Source organism: Protobothrops mucrosquamatus, unplaced genomic scaffold (genome assembly GCF_001527695.2).
Source record: "Protobothrops mucrosquamatus isolate PMUCROS unplaced genomic scaffold, P.Mucros_1.0 scaffold6, whole genome shotgun sequence".
NCBI lineage: Eukaryota > Metazoa > Chordata > Lepidosauria > Squamata > Viperidae > Protobothrops > Protobothrops mucrosquamatus.
In genome coordinates this window covers 3503809-3517649 of record NW_015386393.1, presented here as the reverse complement: position 1 = coordinate 3517649, position 13841 = coordinate 3503809, and the positions used below count along the sequence as shown (strand labels likewise).

Genomic DNA, 13841 nt, shown 5'->3' with positions numbered 1-13841 from the left:
GGGAGAATTGAGAGAGAGAGAGACAAACACACACACACACACAAAGAGGAGAGGGGAACTGCTGGGGCCGGCCCGTATTGAAGAATATGGCCGAATTTACCCGGGCTGGCCGTATATCGGCGTATAACACGCACACATCATTTGCCCCCTATTTTCAGGGGGAAAAAGTGCGTGTTATACGCCGATAAATACGGTACTTCTAAGTTTTAAATGACCAAAGTTTTCTTTATCTCAACTCATAACAATATCTAGTATTGTCTGATAATGTTTGAGCAGGGGGCTGGACTAGAAGATCTCCAAAGTCCCTTCCAACTCTGTTATTCTAATAACATCATGCATACATTTTCACCAGGCATAATAACACAGTTCAGCTAAAGGTTACAGAGTAGGTTAGAGGGTAGATCAAAACCTCTGTCTTATCAATTTTATCAGTAAAAACCTTCCTAACCCACTTGGTGCCAGGATCTCATTGATCATGTCAGGAACCAGGCATTCCTGAGCAGGAAAGCAGATGTTTATCTCAAAGGGTTGTTACCGCTGCCTAATGAAAGAGTTCAACTCCATGCAAGTTGATGCCCCTGACTATTTCTTCATTATTTCTATGTGCTAAATCAGTGGTTCTCAACCTTTTTAATGCTGCGACCCCAACCGGTCGTAAGTCGAGGACTAAACCGGTTGTAAGTCAAGGACTAAACCGGTCGTAAATCGAGGACTAAACCGGTCATAAGTTGAGGACTAAACCGGTCGTAAGTCGAGGACTAAACCGGTCGTAAGTCGAGGACTACCCAACCGGTCGTAAGTCGAGGACTTTCCCTGCCCGGGAGCACCGTGCATGCGTGGTTCCGCCCCCTGCGCCGGCCGAGGCGTAGCTGGCAAGCGGCAGAGACGGAGCAGGCCGACCACCAGCTGGCCCAGCCCAAGGGAGGTAAGGCACCCGCTGGAAAAGGGGAAAAAAATGGCGGACAAAAAAAAATGGCGGACAAAAAAAATGGCGGACAGCCTTGCTTGGCGACCCCCGTGAAATGGTCGATCGACCCCAAATGGGGTCCCGACCCATAGGTTGAGAACCACTGTGCTAAATGATGGGGTAAATAATAAACAGTACCTTAATACCTGACTAACAAGCAGTTTATTAATGCATAAATGCAATTGGACTAAGGATAAATAAATGGCTAGATAAATTGGTCCATCTTGTCAACAGAAGCACCTCCTTCACTAGCTGGAATAAAAAGAAACTTGCTCAAACACAAACATTCTCCACTTTGATTAAAAATCTTTCTATCCTTATCAAATCAAGGCAAAAACTTCCTTGTCTGTCTTTGATTAAATCAATGCAACTCTTATTAACACGTTCTTTCTGGTGCTATTTGCTAAAAAAAAAAAAAAACCTGTTAAACTAACCATGAAAAGTATCTCCTGTAATCCTTTTGAAATTCACTAGCAAAACTTTTCCTTAACCTCCTGCACACAATCATTTCCTGGAAAAGGGTGGGGCTTTTTTAGCCAAAATAAAAACCAATCAACACGAAACTCGTGGAATTAACAACCAATTGCATTGTTCCTACCGAGAATGCAATTCTCTACGAATGCAGCCTTTTTTTTTTTTTTTACTGTAGTATGTTTTACTTTCCCACAATTTGGAGCCTGAGAAATCTTCATACAGTATAAATACAGGTAGCTTTTGACTTACGGCCACAACTGAGCCCAGAATTTATGTTGCTAAGTGAGAAAGTTGTTAAGTGAGTTTTTCCCCACTTTACTACTTTTCTTGCCACATTTATTAAGTGACTCACTGCAGTTGTTAAATTAGTAAATTGGTTGTTATGTGAATCTGGTTTCCCCATTGACACTGTTTGTCAGAAGGTCACAAAAGGTGATCACATGACCCCAGAACACTGCAACCGTCATAAATATGAACCAGTTGTCAAGCATCAGAAAATAAATCACATGACCATGGGGATGCTGCAACAGTTATAAGTGCAAAAAATGGTCATAAGTCACTTTTTTCAGTGTAGTTGTAACTTTGAATGGTCACTAAATGTACTGTTGTAAGTCAAGGACTACCTTTACATTATTAGCTTTCCTTTTCAGTTTTGTGTTCTGTTCTTCTTCCCAGCATAAGTCCTGGCAATGCAATGAAGCTAATTCAATAGGGAGTGAGGCAAGAGAGAGGGGGAAAAATTATATATTACATAGAGAATATAACATGATAGATTTCAGTATTACTATGGTGGGTTGTGGTGGTTATCCAATTTTCCTTCCTGTGAGAATGCATTCTGAAAAAAATGCATTCTTGGATTAAATTCACAAAACAAATATACAAGGTTATATTTTTATTTATTTTGTTATTTCACAACATGAGCTTGCATAATTCTCTTTTTTTCAGAATCTTTACCACCCTTAAAAAGAGTTTCATTTTATTTTTTTACTATATCCAGAATCTCTTTTCATACCTTCTGAGATGATATCATTTTGTTAGGTCCTGGTTTCCAAAGAAAACTGCCCAGCTTTTCTTAAACTTACTTTTGCAGCCTGCTGTGAAAATTGTGACTGACCTAAATTAATTGTCTGCAAGGCTGCGAGAGCTTCTCTTTAAGTCTAAAGGGGAAACAGAAGCAATTGTTGGTGCAGATCGCAATCTGCTTTGTCCACAGGACCCTTCCAACCAGTTCATTCCCACCCCTTCTTCCTCCAATTCTCCAGTCCTCTGCAATTTCCTGCCCCCTTTTTTTTATCCACTTTAACTCTTTCCAGCATGCTGGAGACCAGGCAGTCTTTCCCCAATGAAGGATCTAAGAGCTTAATGTCTGGAGATTCTTGGTCATCCAGGTCATAGTCCTTGAGGAAGAAGAAGAAAACATTTCTTTGGATGAGAAGAATAGAATAGAATAGAATAGAATAGAATAGAATAGAATAGAATAGAATAGAATAGAATAGAATAGAACTTTATTGTCACTTTGAATGTATACTAATCGGCATACATTAAAATAAAATTTTGTTGCATACAGCTCTCAAAGGGACACCACCTCCAACGTACACTACATAAATATGACAAAAATAAATAAACACAGATGTATTCATATACCCACATATATTATATGACACAGAGAAACAACACAGTCTAATTTGGATGTATACATGTGCATGGAGAGAAAAACGAATCTTGAGCGTTTACCAGACAGATGGCACAGGGAACAAAGCTATTACAGAATCAGGTAGTCCTGCTAGAAATACTTCCAAATCTCCTCCCAGAGGGAAGCGACAGAAACAGACCGTAAAGTGGGTGTGTGGAGTCTCTAATAATGCTTTGAGCGCTAAGCACATAGTGCTTATAAGCAGTATTCTTTACATACATACATACATACATACATACATACATACATACATACATACATATAATTTTTATAATCACAAGTGCTTAATATTTTATCAGCAACATATTGTCTGGGTTCTAACATTTGACTTACTAATACATGTTAAATTCCTTTCTCTCTACCTCATTTTTCTAGCCATTGATAGAAAGTGTCCCATGTTCTAAATCAGTGATGGCGAACCTTTTAGAGACCAAGTGCCCAAACTGCAACCCAAAACCTACTTATGCATCGTTGAGTGCCGGGTGGGTGTGGCCCATTGGTTGGGTGTGGCCAATTGGGTGGGCATGGCCCATTGGGTGGGTGTGGCTGCGGTGGTAACGGCAGACTGGGTGGGACTAAAAAGTTCAATCAATCAATTCCAACTTTGCAAGATCTTTTTTTTCCCCGCAAGAAGTTGAAATTGACTGATTGAACCTTTTTTTTTTTTGCACACGGCCGCCTAAAGTGAAAAGGTTTTATAAAACCAGCTGAGGGCCTAGGACTGGGGCGACGGCGCGCGTGCCCACAGAGAGGGCTCTGAGTGCCGCCTCTGGCACCCGTGACATAGGTTCGCCATCACTGTTCTAAATAAACTGAATCTTCTTTCTCTTTCATTTTCAATGTCAATCTATCCATTTCTGCACAATCTAATTTTTTTTTAATTAACTCTTCCTCCGCTGGTAAATCTTCACAAGCAGCATTCTGAATACCAGGAAGTGAGCTTCCTATGATCTTCTCGGCTGTCCTTACCACTCTCTGTATGGACTTTCTATCTGAGGCACTGCTGCCACCAAACCAGACACTGATGCAGTTTGTTAAAATGCTCTCAATCGTGGCCAGGACAGAAGGAAAAAGATGTGCTCTCCTCATCCGACACAGGAAATGCAGACGCTGGTTTGCATGCTTCACTAAGGACGACGTGTGGAGAGAAATGAGGAAGGATGAAACTTCTTGGATGGAAGTGAAACATTTTTTTTCTTCTTCCTCAAGGAAAAAACAGTCCAGCTGCCTTTTGTAAAAACACCTTTGAGAGATCTAAGAGTTTATTTCTTTAGCCACATATTTAGCATTAGTAATCAACAAGATTCTCTCCTTCTCATAATGACAGGCAACTTCCTAATATATCACTTGGATTACTAACTCAGTTTTGCTTAGCTCCAAATTGCCTGATTTTTATTTATTTATTATATACTGGCATACTTTTCTGCCAATTTAAGGGCCAGGGGAATGGCACTTTAATATGGCCAAATGCTAGATAGGTTGTCAAGGGACAACTGTCTTCTGTGTTTGCATAAAATTAATTCCCTCTTTCGTTAACGTGGGAGAAAAAAGAGGAAGTTTCATTTTCTTGCAAATGTGACACCATCTAGCAGAGAGCCACAGGAAAGTCCCTTCCTGAGAAAAACAAACATTTTCAAACATGTCTACCTTTTGCACCACAGGGAACTCTTTTTATTTAAATGTCTTCTTACAACAAGGAAATTGAAAACAATCCTTTATAAAAGCCAAACACATTACTGACATTAAAATGCACTTTTGGTTTTAATGTATAGATCTTTAAAAAAAAAAATACAAATAGCATTTTGCAAATTGGTAGAGTACAGCCAAGAAAGAAAGAGGGAAAAATATAATCTTCACCATTGCTGCGTTCCTGAAAAAAATCCCTATAAGGGGAATTCCCTATCCAGGAGTCATGGTTGACTTGAACACTGAGGTCTAAGATATCTGTTGGGTCCCTTAAAACCACCCGAAATGGAAAAATAGCCCAATTTTGTCAGGTTCAGGGGTTAATCCCAATGTCCAGTCCAGTGTCAAAGGTGAATGGGCTTTATGCTGGTTGAGGAATTCTGAGAATTCAAGTTTACCTATCTTAAAGAAGATAAGGCTGAGGAACACTGGTCTAAACCCTTAATTAATCAATAACCTAATAAACTCAGATTTATTTACTAGATTGCAATTGAAAATATATTTTGCCACCACCAAAATGTCTAGGATAGTGTTTTTCAATCTGAGCAACTTTAAGATGTGTGGACTTCAACTCCCAGAATTCCTAAGCCAGCCAGCTTGAAGTCCACACATTTTAAAGTTGCTCTGGTTGAGAAACACTGGTCTAGGAAAATGATGATGATCTTTATTCCTGGCTGGCTGAGGAATTCTGTGAGTTGAAGTCCATAAGTCATAAAAGGGCCAAGTTTGAAGACCCCTGCCTTAGACATAATAGAAACACACACACATGCATGGAAGGCACACTCCTTGTTATCTATGTGGCTTATTTTGTTTGGTAGCTTTTTATGTACTATATGTAATTTTTAAAGGTTACAGGTCTATCAAAATGTCTGATTAGCCTCCTCCTGCCTATCACATAAAAAGTAAAAAATGTTTATTGTGACGGCACAATCAAATCACTGGCTGTTTGGCATGTGGGTGTATATTTTATTTGTACGATCCGCTCTGGCACAACTTTAATAATAATAATAATAATAATAATAATAATAATAATAATAATAATGTTGAAAGGTCATCTAGTCCAATCCCCTGCTCAGGCAGGAAACCCTATACCATTTCAGACAAATAGCTGTCCAGTCTCTTCTTAAAAACTTCCAGTGTTGGAGCATTCACAGCTTCTGGAGGCAGGTTGCTCTACTGATTAATTGTTCTAACTGTCAGAAAATTTCTCCTGAGTTCTAGGTTGCTAGTTTCCATCCGTTACTTCTTGTCCTGCCTTCAGGTACTTTGGAGAATACCTTGACTCCCTCTTCTATGTGGCAACCCCTGAGATATTGGAAGACTGCTATTATGTCACCCCTCATCCTTCTCTTCATTAGACTAGATATACCCAACTTCTGCATTCAGGCTTTGGAAATCTTTAACCAAGTACTCCTTTTATGGCTAAATGCTGAACAAAAATAATACTGGGACTGTAAAACCAGAAGTGTTCATTCTTTGATGAAACAGCAATGAGGAAAACTTAAAATAGTTTCAGAGCACTAAAGTAAGTGAAAGTACATCACTGATCTAACTATCTACTCTGCTAGATTTAGCTCTGAGGCGCAGTTGTGGTGCCCCTGAATCTTTTGGACCAGTTGTCCCAAAGATGCTTTTTCATGAGGCAACTGGACTTTCTTGTTTTTCCTTTGAAGACGTTTCGCTTCTCATCCAAGAAGCTTCTTCGGCTGCCTCGTGAAAAAGCATCTTTGGGACAACTGTGACCTGGATGCCTGAGAATCTCCATAGACATTTAGCGGGTGTGAGAGTTGAAGAAGCATCTTGGATGAGAAGCGAAACGTCTTCAAAGGAGAAACGAGAAAGTCCGGTTGCCTCGTGAAAAAAGCATCTTTGGGATAACCATGACCTGGATGACTGAGAATCTCCACAGACGTTTGGACTATGCTATTATATGTCGGCTCACAGGGCAAGGTTGGGGAAATTGGCCATTGCGGGGCCAAAACCTCAGCAGCACCAGGTGGCCCATCTCCAAGGGGGAACAATCGCCCTCTCGCCCACGCACCTCCCCCTTTCCCCTCCCTCGACATCCAATCGCTTTCCCCCACCTCGGAATGTGGCTCTTTCACTTTCGATTCCGCCTCGGCTGGGCTTTGACGCGTCTCCTCTGGCGCCGAACGGTGCTGTGCGCGCCCGGGAGAGAGAAGCGGGCGGCGAAGCGTTTGGCTGGATTTCTCCCCGATGGGTAAACAGATCCCCGACGTCTGCGGGCCCCTGTCCCCGAAGGAGAAAATGCAGGCTGACAAAAAGGGGGCGACTTGTTACACGGGCATGAAATACAGGATTTGCCTCGTGGTGCTCGTTGCCCTCCCTTCCCTCGTATTCCTCGTTTTCCTGAGTTTGTACCTGCGGTCCCTCTATTCGGATCCGGTCAAGCAGGTGAAGGAATGCCAAGTGGAGCTGCAGAACCGAACTTCCCACATGCGGGCTAGCCTCTACTTCCTTGGGAAGCGCGTGGAGGAGACGGATAGCGACCTGGAGGAGGCGAGGGCCGAAAGAGACGGGCTGCGAGCCGAACTGGCGGTCGCTAACCGGAGCCTGGAGAAGACTAGGGAGGACTGGGGCTCCTGTCAGGAACAACTGGTAAAGCAGTCTTTTTATTACTACTACTACTACTACTACTACTACTACTACTACTACTACTACTACTACTACTACTACTACTACCACCACCACCACCACCACCACCACCACCANCCCCCCCCCCCCGCATCTCCCTGTATTTGACACACACATCCCTCCCCCATAAAATAGGTCAGGCTAATAATGTGTGCCTGCCCTCCCCCCAATCAGGAAAATTAAGTATATGTAGGTTTTCCAATTTTCAGTTGTTCTCTCTGATTGTTTTCAGTAACAGTGGTTAGGTTTGGCCTGCTGGCTACGGCTTGTAGTTGAAAACATCTGGAGGGTACCAGGTTATCTAATTCTGGCTTAACCTCTAGGCTTCTATCTTATGAGTTGATAATCAGGCATAATCAGGCCAAGGATCCATGCAAGGAAAACTGCAAAAGTCAAAACAGGAAAACCTGATAGATGATGACTGTCTGGAACTGATATATCTCCTTTTGCCCCACCTTGGTTTCCTATAATATTTGCATTTTTCCCCATGATGTTTTAATCCTGTAGGCTAGTTTGAAACTTTTATTAATTGAACAAACTTAACATTATTTTTGATTATTACAGTACTTGATTTTATTTATTTATTTATTTATTTTTTAATTTATATTTATATTTCTACCCCGCCCTTCTCCCTGCGGACTCAGGGCGGCTTACAGCCTTTTAAAAAACAAGTACGTAACTACAAAAATACTAAAGTTAAAATGTTAATTAAAATAAAATATTATTATAAGGCCTTTATTATCCTTTTTTTAAAGAAATTACTATAAAACCAAGTTAAAAATAACCCTTAGGCCAGTCCTGCCAGCTTAAATAGCCATGTCTTGAGGGCGCGGCGGAAGGAGGGGAGATCCGGAATCACCCGGATCTCTGGGGGTAGTTGGTTCCAAAGGGTGGGAGCTCCAACCGAGAAGGCCCTCCCCCTGGGGGTCGCCAGCCGGCACTGTCTGGCTGACGGCACCCTGAGGAGACCCACTCTGTGGGAGCGTATCGGCCGGTGGGAGATAATCTGAGGCAGAAGGCGGGCTCGGAGATAACCAGGTCCGATGCCATGGATTTAAAAATGGCTGGCCCTCCTTTTAGATGAATCATTTCAGGCAACTAGTCTCTTGGCAGGAATTTTAAAAAGACAACAAAAATAATGAAATTATATATTTAAGATTTTACTGATTAAAATTTCTGGCAAATAAGTTTCCAGTATTTGCCATCTGTCTCAGTCTCTATATTGTAAGCACTTTTAATGGCTACGTTAATTTGCAAAAAGGATAACACAAATTGTAAGAACTAAATAAAAAGTGGAAATGATTTCACTTGACAAAAGCAGTAACATTAATCTAACTGCTGAACCTAATCAACCTTAACAATAAACAATGCTTATCTCCAGCTATCAGTTGTAAATTGTTGACTGTGGACTTAGGTTGTAGGCTAAGTTAATAATCTAAAAACCAACACAAAGGAAACTCTTGAGCACAAAGCAGATACCTCCAATCTGAGATTCTTTCAATCTGTTTATGATAGCTTATTTTTCTGACTTGAGGCCTTGAAAGTAATTGGGGAATCCTGCCACAAAAGGAAGCTCTCTGCTAGACAACTTTAAATGGTAAAATGGATTGAGAAAAATCCATTCAAGGTAACAAAACCTATTTTATTTGTCCTAAGTGGTTGTTTTTATAATGGTTTGATTTTTTTTCTCTCTTTCACTTTTGGTTTCCTTGTGCACCATCACAATTCTCTAGGATTGAGATAAACTAGAAATGTTAGAAAATAATTGAAAGCAGATAGATAGACAGACAGACAGACAGACAGACAGATAGATAGATAGATAGATAGATAGATCAAGCATACATCCAAAAATGTAGCAGAGCAATTTGAGTTTCTCAAAATGTTCCTGGTACAAACTTCAGTAGGCTTAAAACAATGGTGAAATTAATTATACTAACTCAGTCATGGCAGGGAGAACAAGCATATGTGGGAGGGAAGGTCAAGTAAACAATCTCTGGGCCTCTTGGTATCTGAAAAAATTCCCTCTTGTCACACACACACACACACACACACACACACACACACACACTTTTCCTGAACAGATATTTCACTTTTTTGAAGTGAATCTTCAGCTATCCTCAAAGACACTGGAAAACCAGCTCTGCCAGGCATGTAGTGTGTAATAACTTTCTGAGAAGCCTATCAGGCCATTTTCTCATTTAGAATTCCAAGAATCAAAATACTTAAGACTGTCTCAAAGGTGCTTTTTCAAAAGGCAACTGGGCTTTCTTTGTTTTTCCTTAAAGATGTCTTCAAGGAAAAACAATAACAAAGGAAGTCCAATTGCCTTTGGAAAACGCACCTTTGAGAACCATGACCTGAACGATTGAGAATCTCCAAAGACATTCGAAATATTTAAAAGAGGATTACCATTGTGCTATACATACTACTGAGCAGGAGGAGGCGCTATGCAACTGGTTTCCATTGATTACATGAGGTTTCCTCTCATCAGTATGATTTATAGCCGTGGTGAACCTATGGCACGGTGTGCGCTGTCGCCCCAGTCCCGCCTCCTCCCGTGGCCCCCTCCTCCCCAGCAGCCCCCCTGGAGGAGAGTCGCCCCCGGACCGCACGGAGCAGCTGGGCAGCAGGGACAAGACTCCGCCCTTGTGCCCTATAGCGTGCAGATGATGATGCGGGATATGGGCGTGGCTGCCATGGCACTGCAGGACTGCCTGGGTGATCTGCTGCGGTGGACCATGGAGACGTGTGGCTCTGCGAGCGGGTGGGGCAGGGGGTGGTTGGGGGCAGAGCTGGCAGGGCGGAATCGGTGGGGGGTGGTTTTTTCGCCATCACTGATTTATAGCCTCTAAAAACTATAGAAGCCCCTCTTAAGAGGGAAGATCTTGAGGCTTCTGGTATGAGTTCAAAAGTGTCAGTGCTGTTTCTCTCTTGTTTCTGCAAACTCCCAAATTTGCTCCTATAGACTGTCACAGGGACTTGTGGCTTGCATGATTCTGTTCTTCTGACACACATCAAGAGACTTTAGGACAGTAGTCATGTCTTAAAAAGAAGGTTCAACACAACAATGTTGACAGATGCCTTTCCTTCTGGTCTCCATCTAGAAAAGTTTGGAAAAGCATGCCACATCCCAAGTGAAGGAAGCTGTCCAGCGAGAAATGGAGAAAAACAAAGTTGCTGAAGGTGAGGTGGACCAGGATGGATGACAATAGATTGAATTTTGGAAGAGAACTCATAGATAGTAAATTAAGACAATGGGGAAAACTTTGTCCCTGCTTAGAACACAATTTGATTGCCCCCAAGTGACATTCTCATCAATACTTTGAGTCACAAAAGACATTACAGCCGAGGTGGCTGCAGTGGTTAGAATGTAGTATTGCGGGCTAATTCTGCTGACTTGAGAGGAGTTTGATCCTCACCAGCTCAAGGTTGACTCCTCCTTCCATCCTTCCGAGGTCAGTATAATGAGGACCCAGATTGTTGGGGGCAATAGGCTGACCCTGTAAACTGCTTAGAGAGGGATGTAAAGCACTATGAAGCAGTATATAAATCTTAAGTGCTATTGCTAGTCTGGAAATCATTTTATTTCCTGAATTGGCACCGTTGCTGAGGTCTTTACGAAGACCAAATTCATCAACACTATTTTAGACAATGGAGAAAATATAGCTGCAAGCTACCTTCCCTTCACATCATTAAACCCTGATTTTAGTTTTAACATTCTGCAAGATTGTATACAGTACCGTAATGTGGGAAGTATTAGAAGTGAAGAATGGGGTTTCAATTGGATAAGGAGGGCTGCCATTATGCTGTTTCTGAGCCCCATTGCAGAACCCTCTATAAAGGGGAGGTGCTTAGATTTTTAAAACTCTTAAGAACCATCGTGATGAAGCTGATTTACCACCCTAGGTTTGGGGAATTTGCTAATCTGCCCCATTAAAAGTTGTTGGAAACTTCCCTCACTTTTGTGGGGAATTAATAATTTAAAATTTAGTGACGACTCCCAAGGGTGCTCCAATAAGAATAATGATAGTGTGTCACTCTTTAGTCTGTCCAACTGGAGAATTCTTCACTTTTTTAAATTTTGGAAACTTTAATTAGTGCCAATCTTGAAACAGAAGGGGTAACTATGTAACTCCTGTGCATGTAGAGAAAGTTTTAATGAGAAATTGTCTTATAAAACCAATGAAAACAGATGTCCAGATCTTAAAAAAAAAGGAATTTATTGGAGAAAGGAAAATATAGGGAAAACAAGAGGAGGCTGCAATTACTTAGACAGGGCAATGTCCTAAATTATGGAAACTAGAGGCTCTATTTGGCAAATGCTAACAGAGAATAAAGCTGTGGGACAACCATGTTTGGCAAGAATACCACCAAGATGCACAACAAATCCATAACAGCATATAGAACAGCCCTATTTGAAGAAATGGTAGGAATGCATGCAGAAGCAAAGCAGATTTTAATCCATTAGTGAGGGTCATGAGAGCCTGTCAGACTGGATTTTCATAGATTAAATTATAATAAAAACTGTGACAAATGAAAAAAAGAATTAAGAGGTCCCTTTGAACTGCAAGGCCCTATAGCTTGCTTAGCTTATGCCTACAAAAACATTCAGAAAACAGGAACAATAAACAAGGAAGGGACAGACATTGGCCTATGAACATCCAAGCCCAGGGTTCAAAACCTCTCTCTCTCCTATGATCTCCCAGTGAAACATAAGAGCTTAATCAAGGAGATACAGTAGTAACTAGTGTCAATAGAAGAGAATATAATTCAGGGCTGAACTGTGGGGTCTTTGTTGCTCTCTGAGCTTGTTTTCTTGAAGATGTTTCATTACCCATCTAGATAACATCATTTGCAGTGATGATGTTACATAGCTGGGTAATGAAACTTCTGCAAGAAAACAACCAAGCTTAGAGGTCACCAAGGACCACAGTAACTAGTTTAGCTTAGCTGATGATTTCTACTTTAATAGGAATTTTGTGCGTGTGTGCAGTTGCAGCCTCCACTTGTTTCCCCTTTATTTCCCTTTCTCCAATAAACTCCTTTTTGGAACTCCAGTCTTATAGAATCTGTTTAGGGAGACTGACTTTTCTTGGACAATCAAAGTCAGAACCCTACTTTGGTTGCCCTTGATGTACCTGGAAAATCAGAAATGATCTAAGAGCTAAACCCCTCTTTTTTTATGGAACTGTAGTCTGATTTTTACCCGTTCTTTCTCAATAATAATAATTTGAAGAGGCTCCAGTATCACTTGACTTTGGGGGCACCAAAGCTGAATTGCATCTCTTCAGATCTCTAATCACTGGATCAATTTATCAGATGCTTAAGGGGCACTATGGTACCTTCACACATGCTGTGTGAAAGTTTGGAGGGGCAGCATTTAAGACCAACCTTTCAATAATATAAAAAAAAAAACCTCTTAAAGTCATACTTGAATATAAAAGAAATTGCAGAGTGAGGAAAGTCGCTGCAATATAAAAGTTTAAGAACAAGAAGATAATTTGTGACTCTTGGTTCCTTTCTTTAGAGGAGATTAAACAGCTTAAGCAACAACTCTCCAACTTACAACAGACGAAGGAGCAACAACAGTAAGTACACAAAATTACGATTCTATATATTCACCTTTAAATTTTGAAGAATTTTCCTGCTGGAAATTCTCAAGTAAACAACTGGATGATTCCAGGAAATGTAGAACCAGGTAAGGGGGGATGTTCCTCTCCTGGTTCTCTCTATAACACAGGTGTCAAACTTGATTGCGTCACCTGTATTGCTACGTTTTTTCCATTTGTGGAGCCAGGGTGGGCGTGGCCTGTGCGTGACACATCCTGCGGGCCGTCAGTTTGATACCTCTGTTCTACCGCCTCAGGTATTTAGAGGTAGATTATCTCCAGATGGATAAGTTCCTTTCTTAGCTATCATGGCTAACTTTCTTGAATAGCCTGGTCACCATTCCATTTACCTGTTAATCTATTACTTACTACAGTCTGCATAAATTGGCAATCATAAATTTAAAGTTCACCAAGACCCTCTCAGGTGTCCACAAATTCAAAATTATTTGCCAGATATTGAAAATATTTGCAAAAAATTAAAACAGTCATTCTCTCACTATTATTGTGTATTATTAAAAAGTTTTTATCATGAAAACATATTTTTGTTAATATCTAATACAGTGGTTCTCAACCTTTCTAATGCCGCGACCCCATAATACAGTTCCCCATGTTGTGGTGACCCCCAACCACTTATACATCGCCGGGTGCCAGGGGCGTGGTCAAGTGGGTGTGGCCACCAAGTGGGCGTGGCCACCAAGTGGGCGTGGCCCCCCAACCATAAAATTATTTTCGTTGCTACTTCATAACTGTAATTTTG

At 41.2% G+C, this 13841-nt stretch overlaps 1 protein-coding gene across 1 annotated transcript in view; it reads left to right on the top strand.

Annotated features, from left to right (window-relative positions):
* Positions 1-6948: 6948 nt before the first annotated feature.
* LOC107282235 overlaps positions 6949-13841 on the top strand; it is an 11060-nt gene continuing 4167 nt past the window's right edge. Inside the window, exons 1-3 of the mRNA XM_015809997.1 lie at positions 6949-7439; positions 10580-10658; positions 13003-13063. Of these exons, the coding sequence (XP_015665483.1) occupies positions 7038-7439; positions 10580-10658; positions 13003-13063 (542 nt within the window). The 5' untranslated portion in view covers positions 6949-7037. The remainder of the gene's footprint in view (positions 7440-10579; positions 10659-13002; positions 13064-13841) is intronic.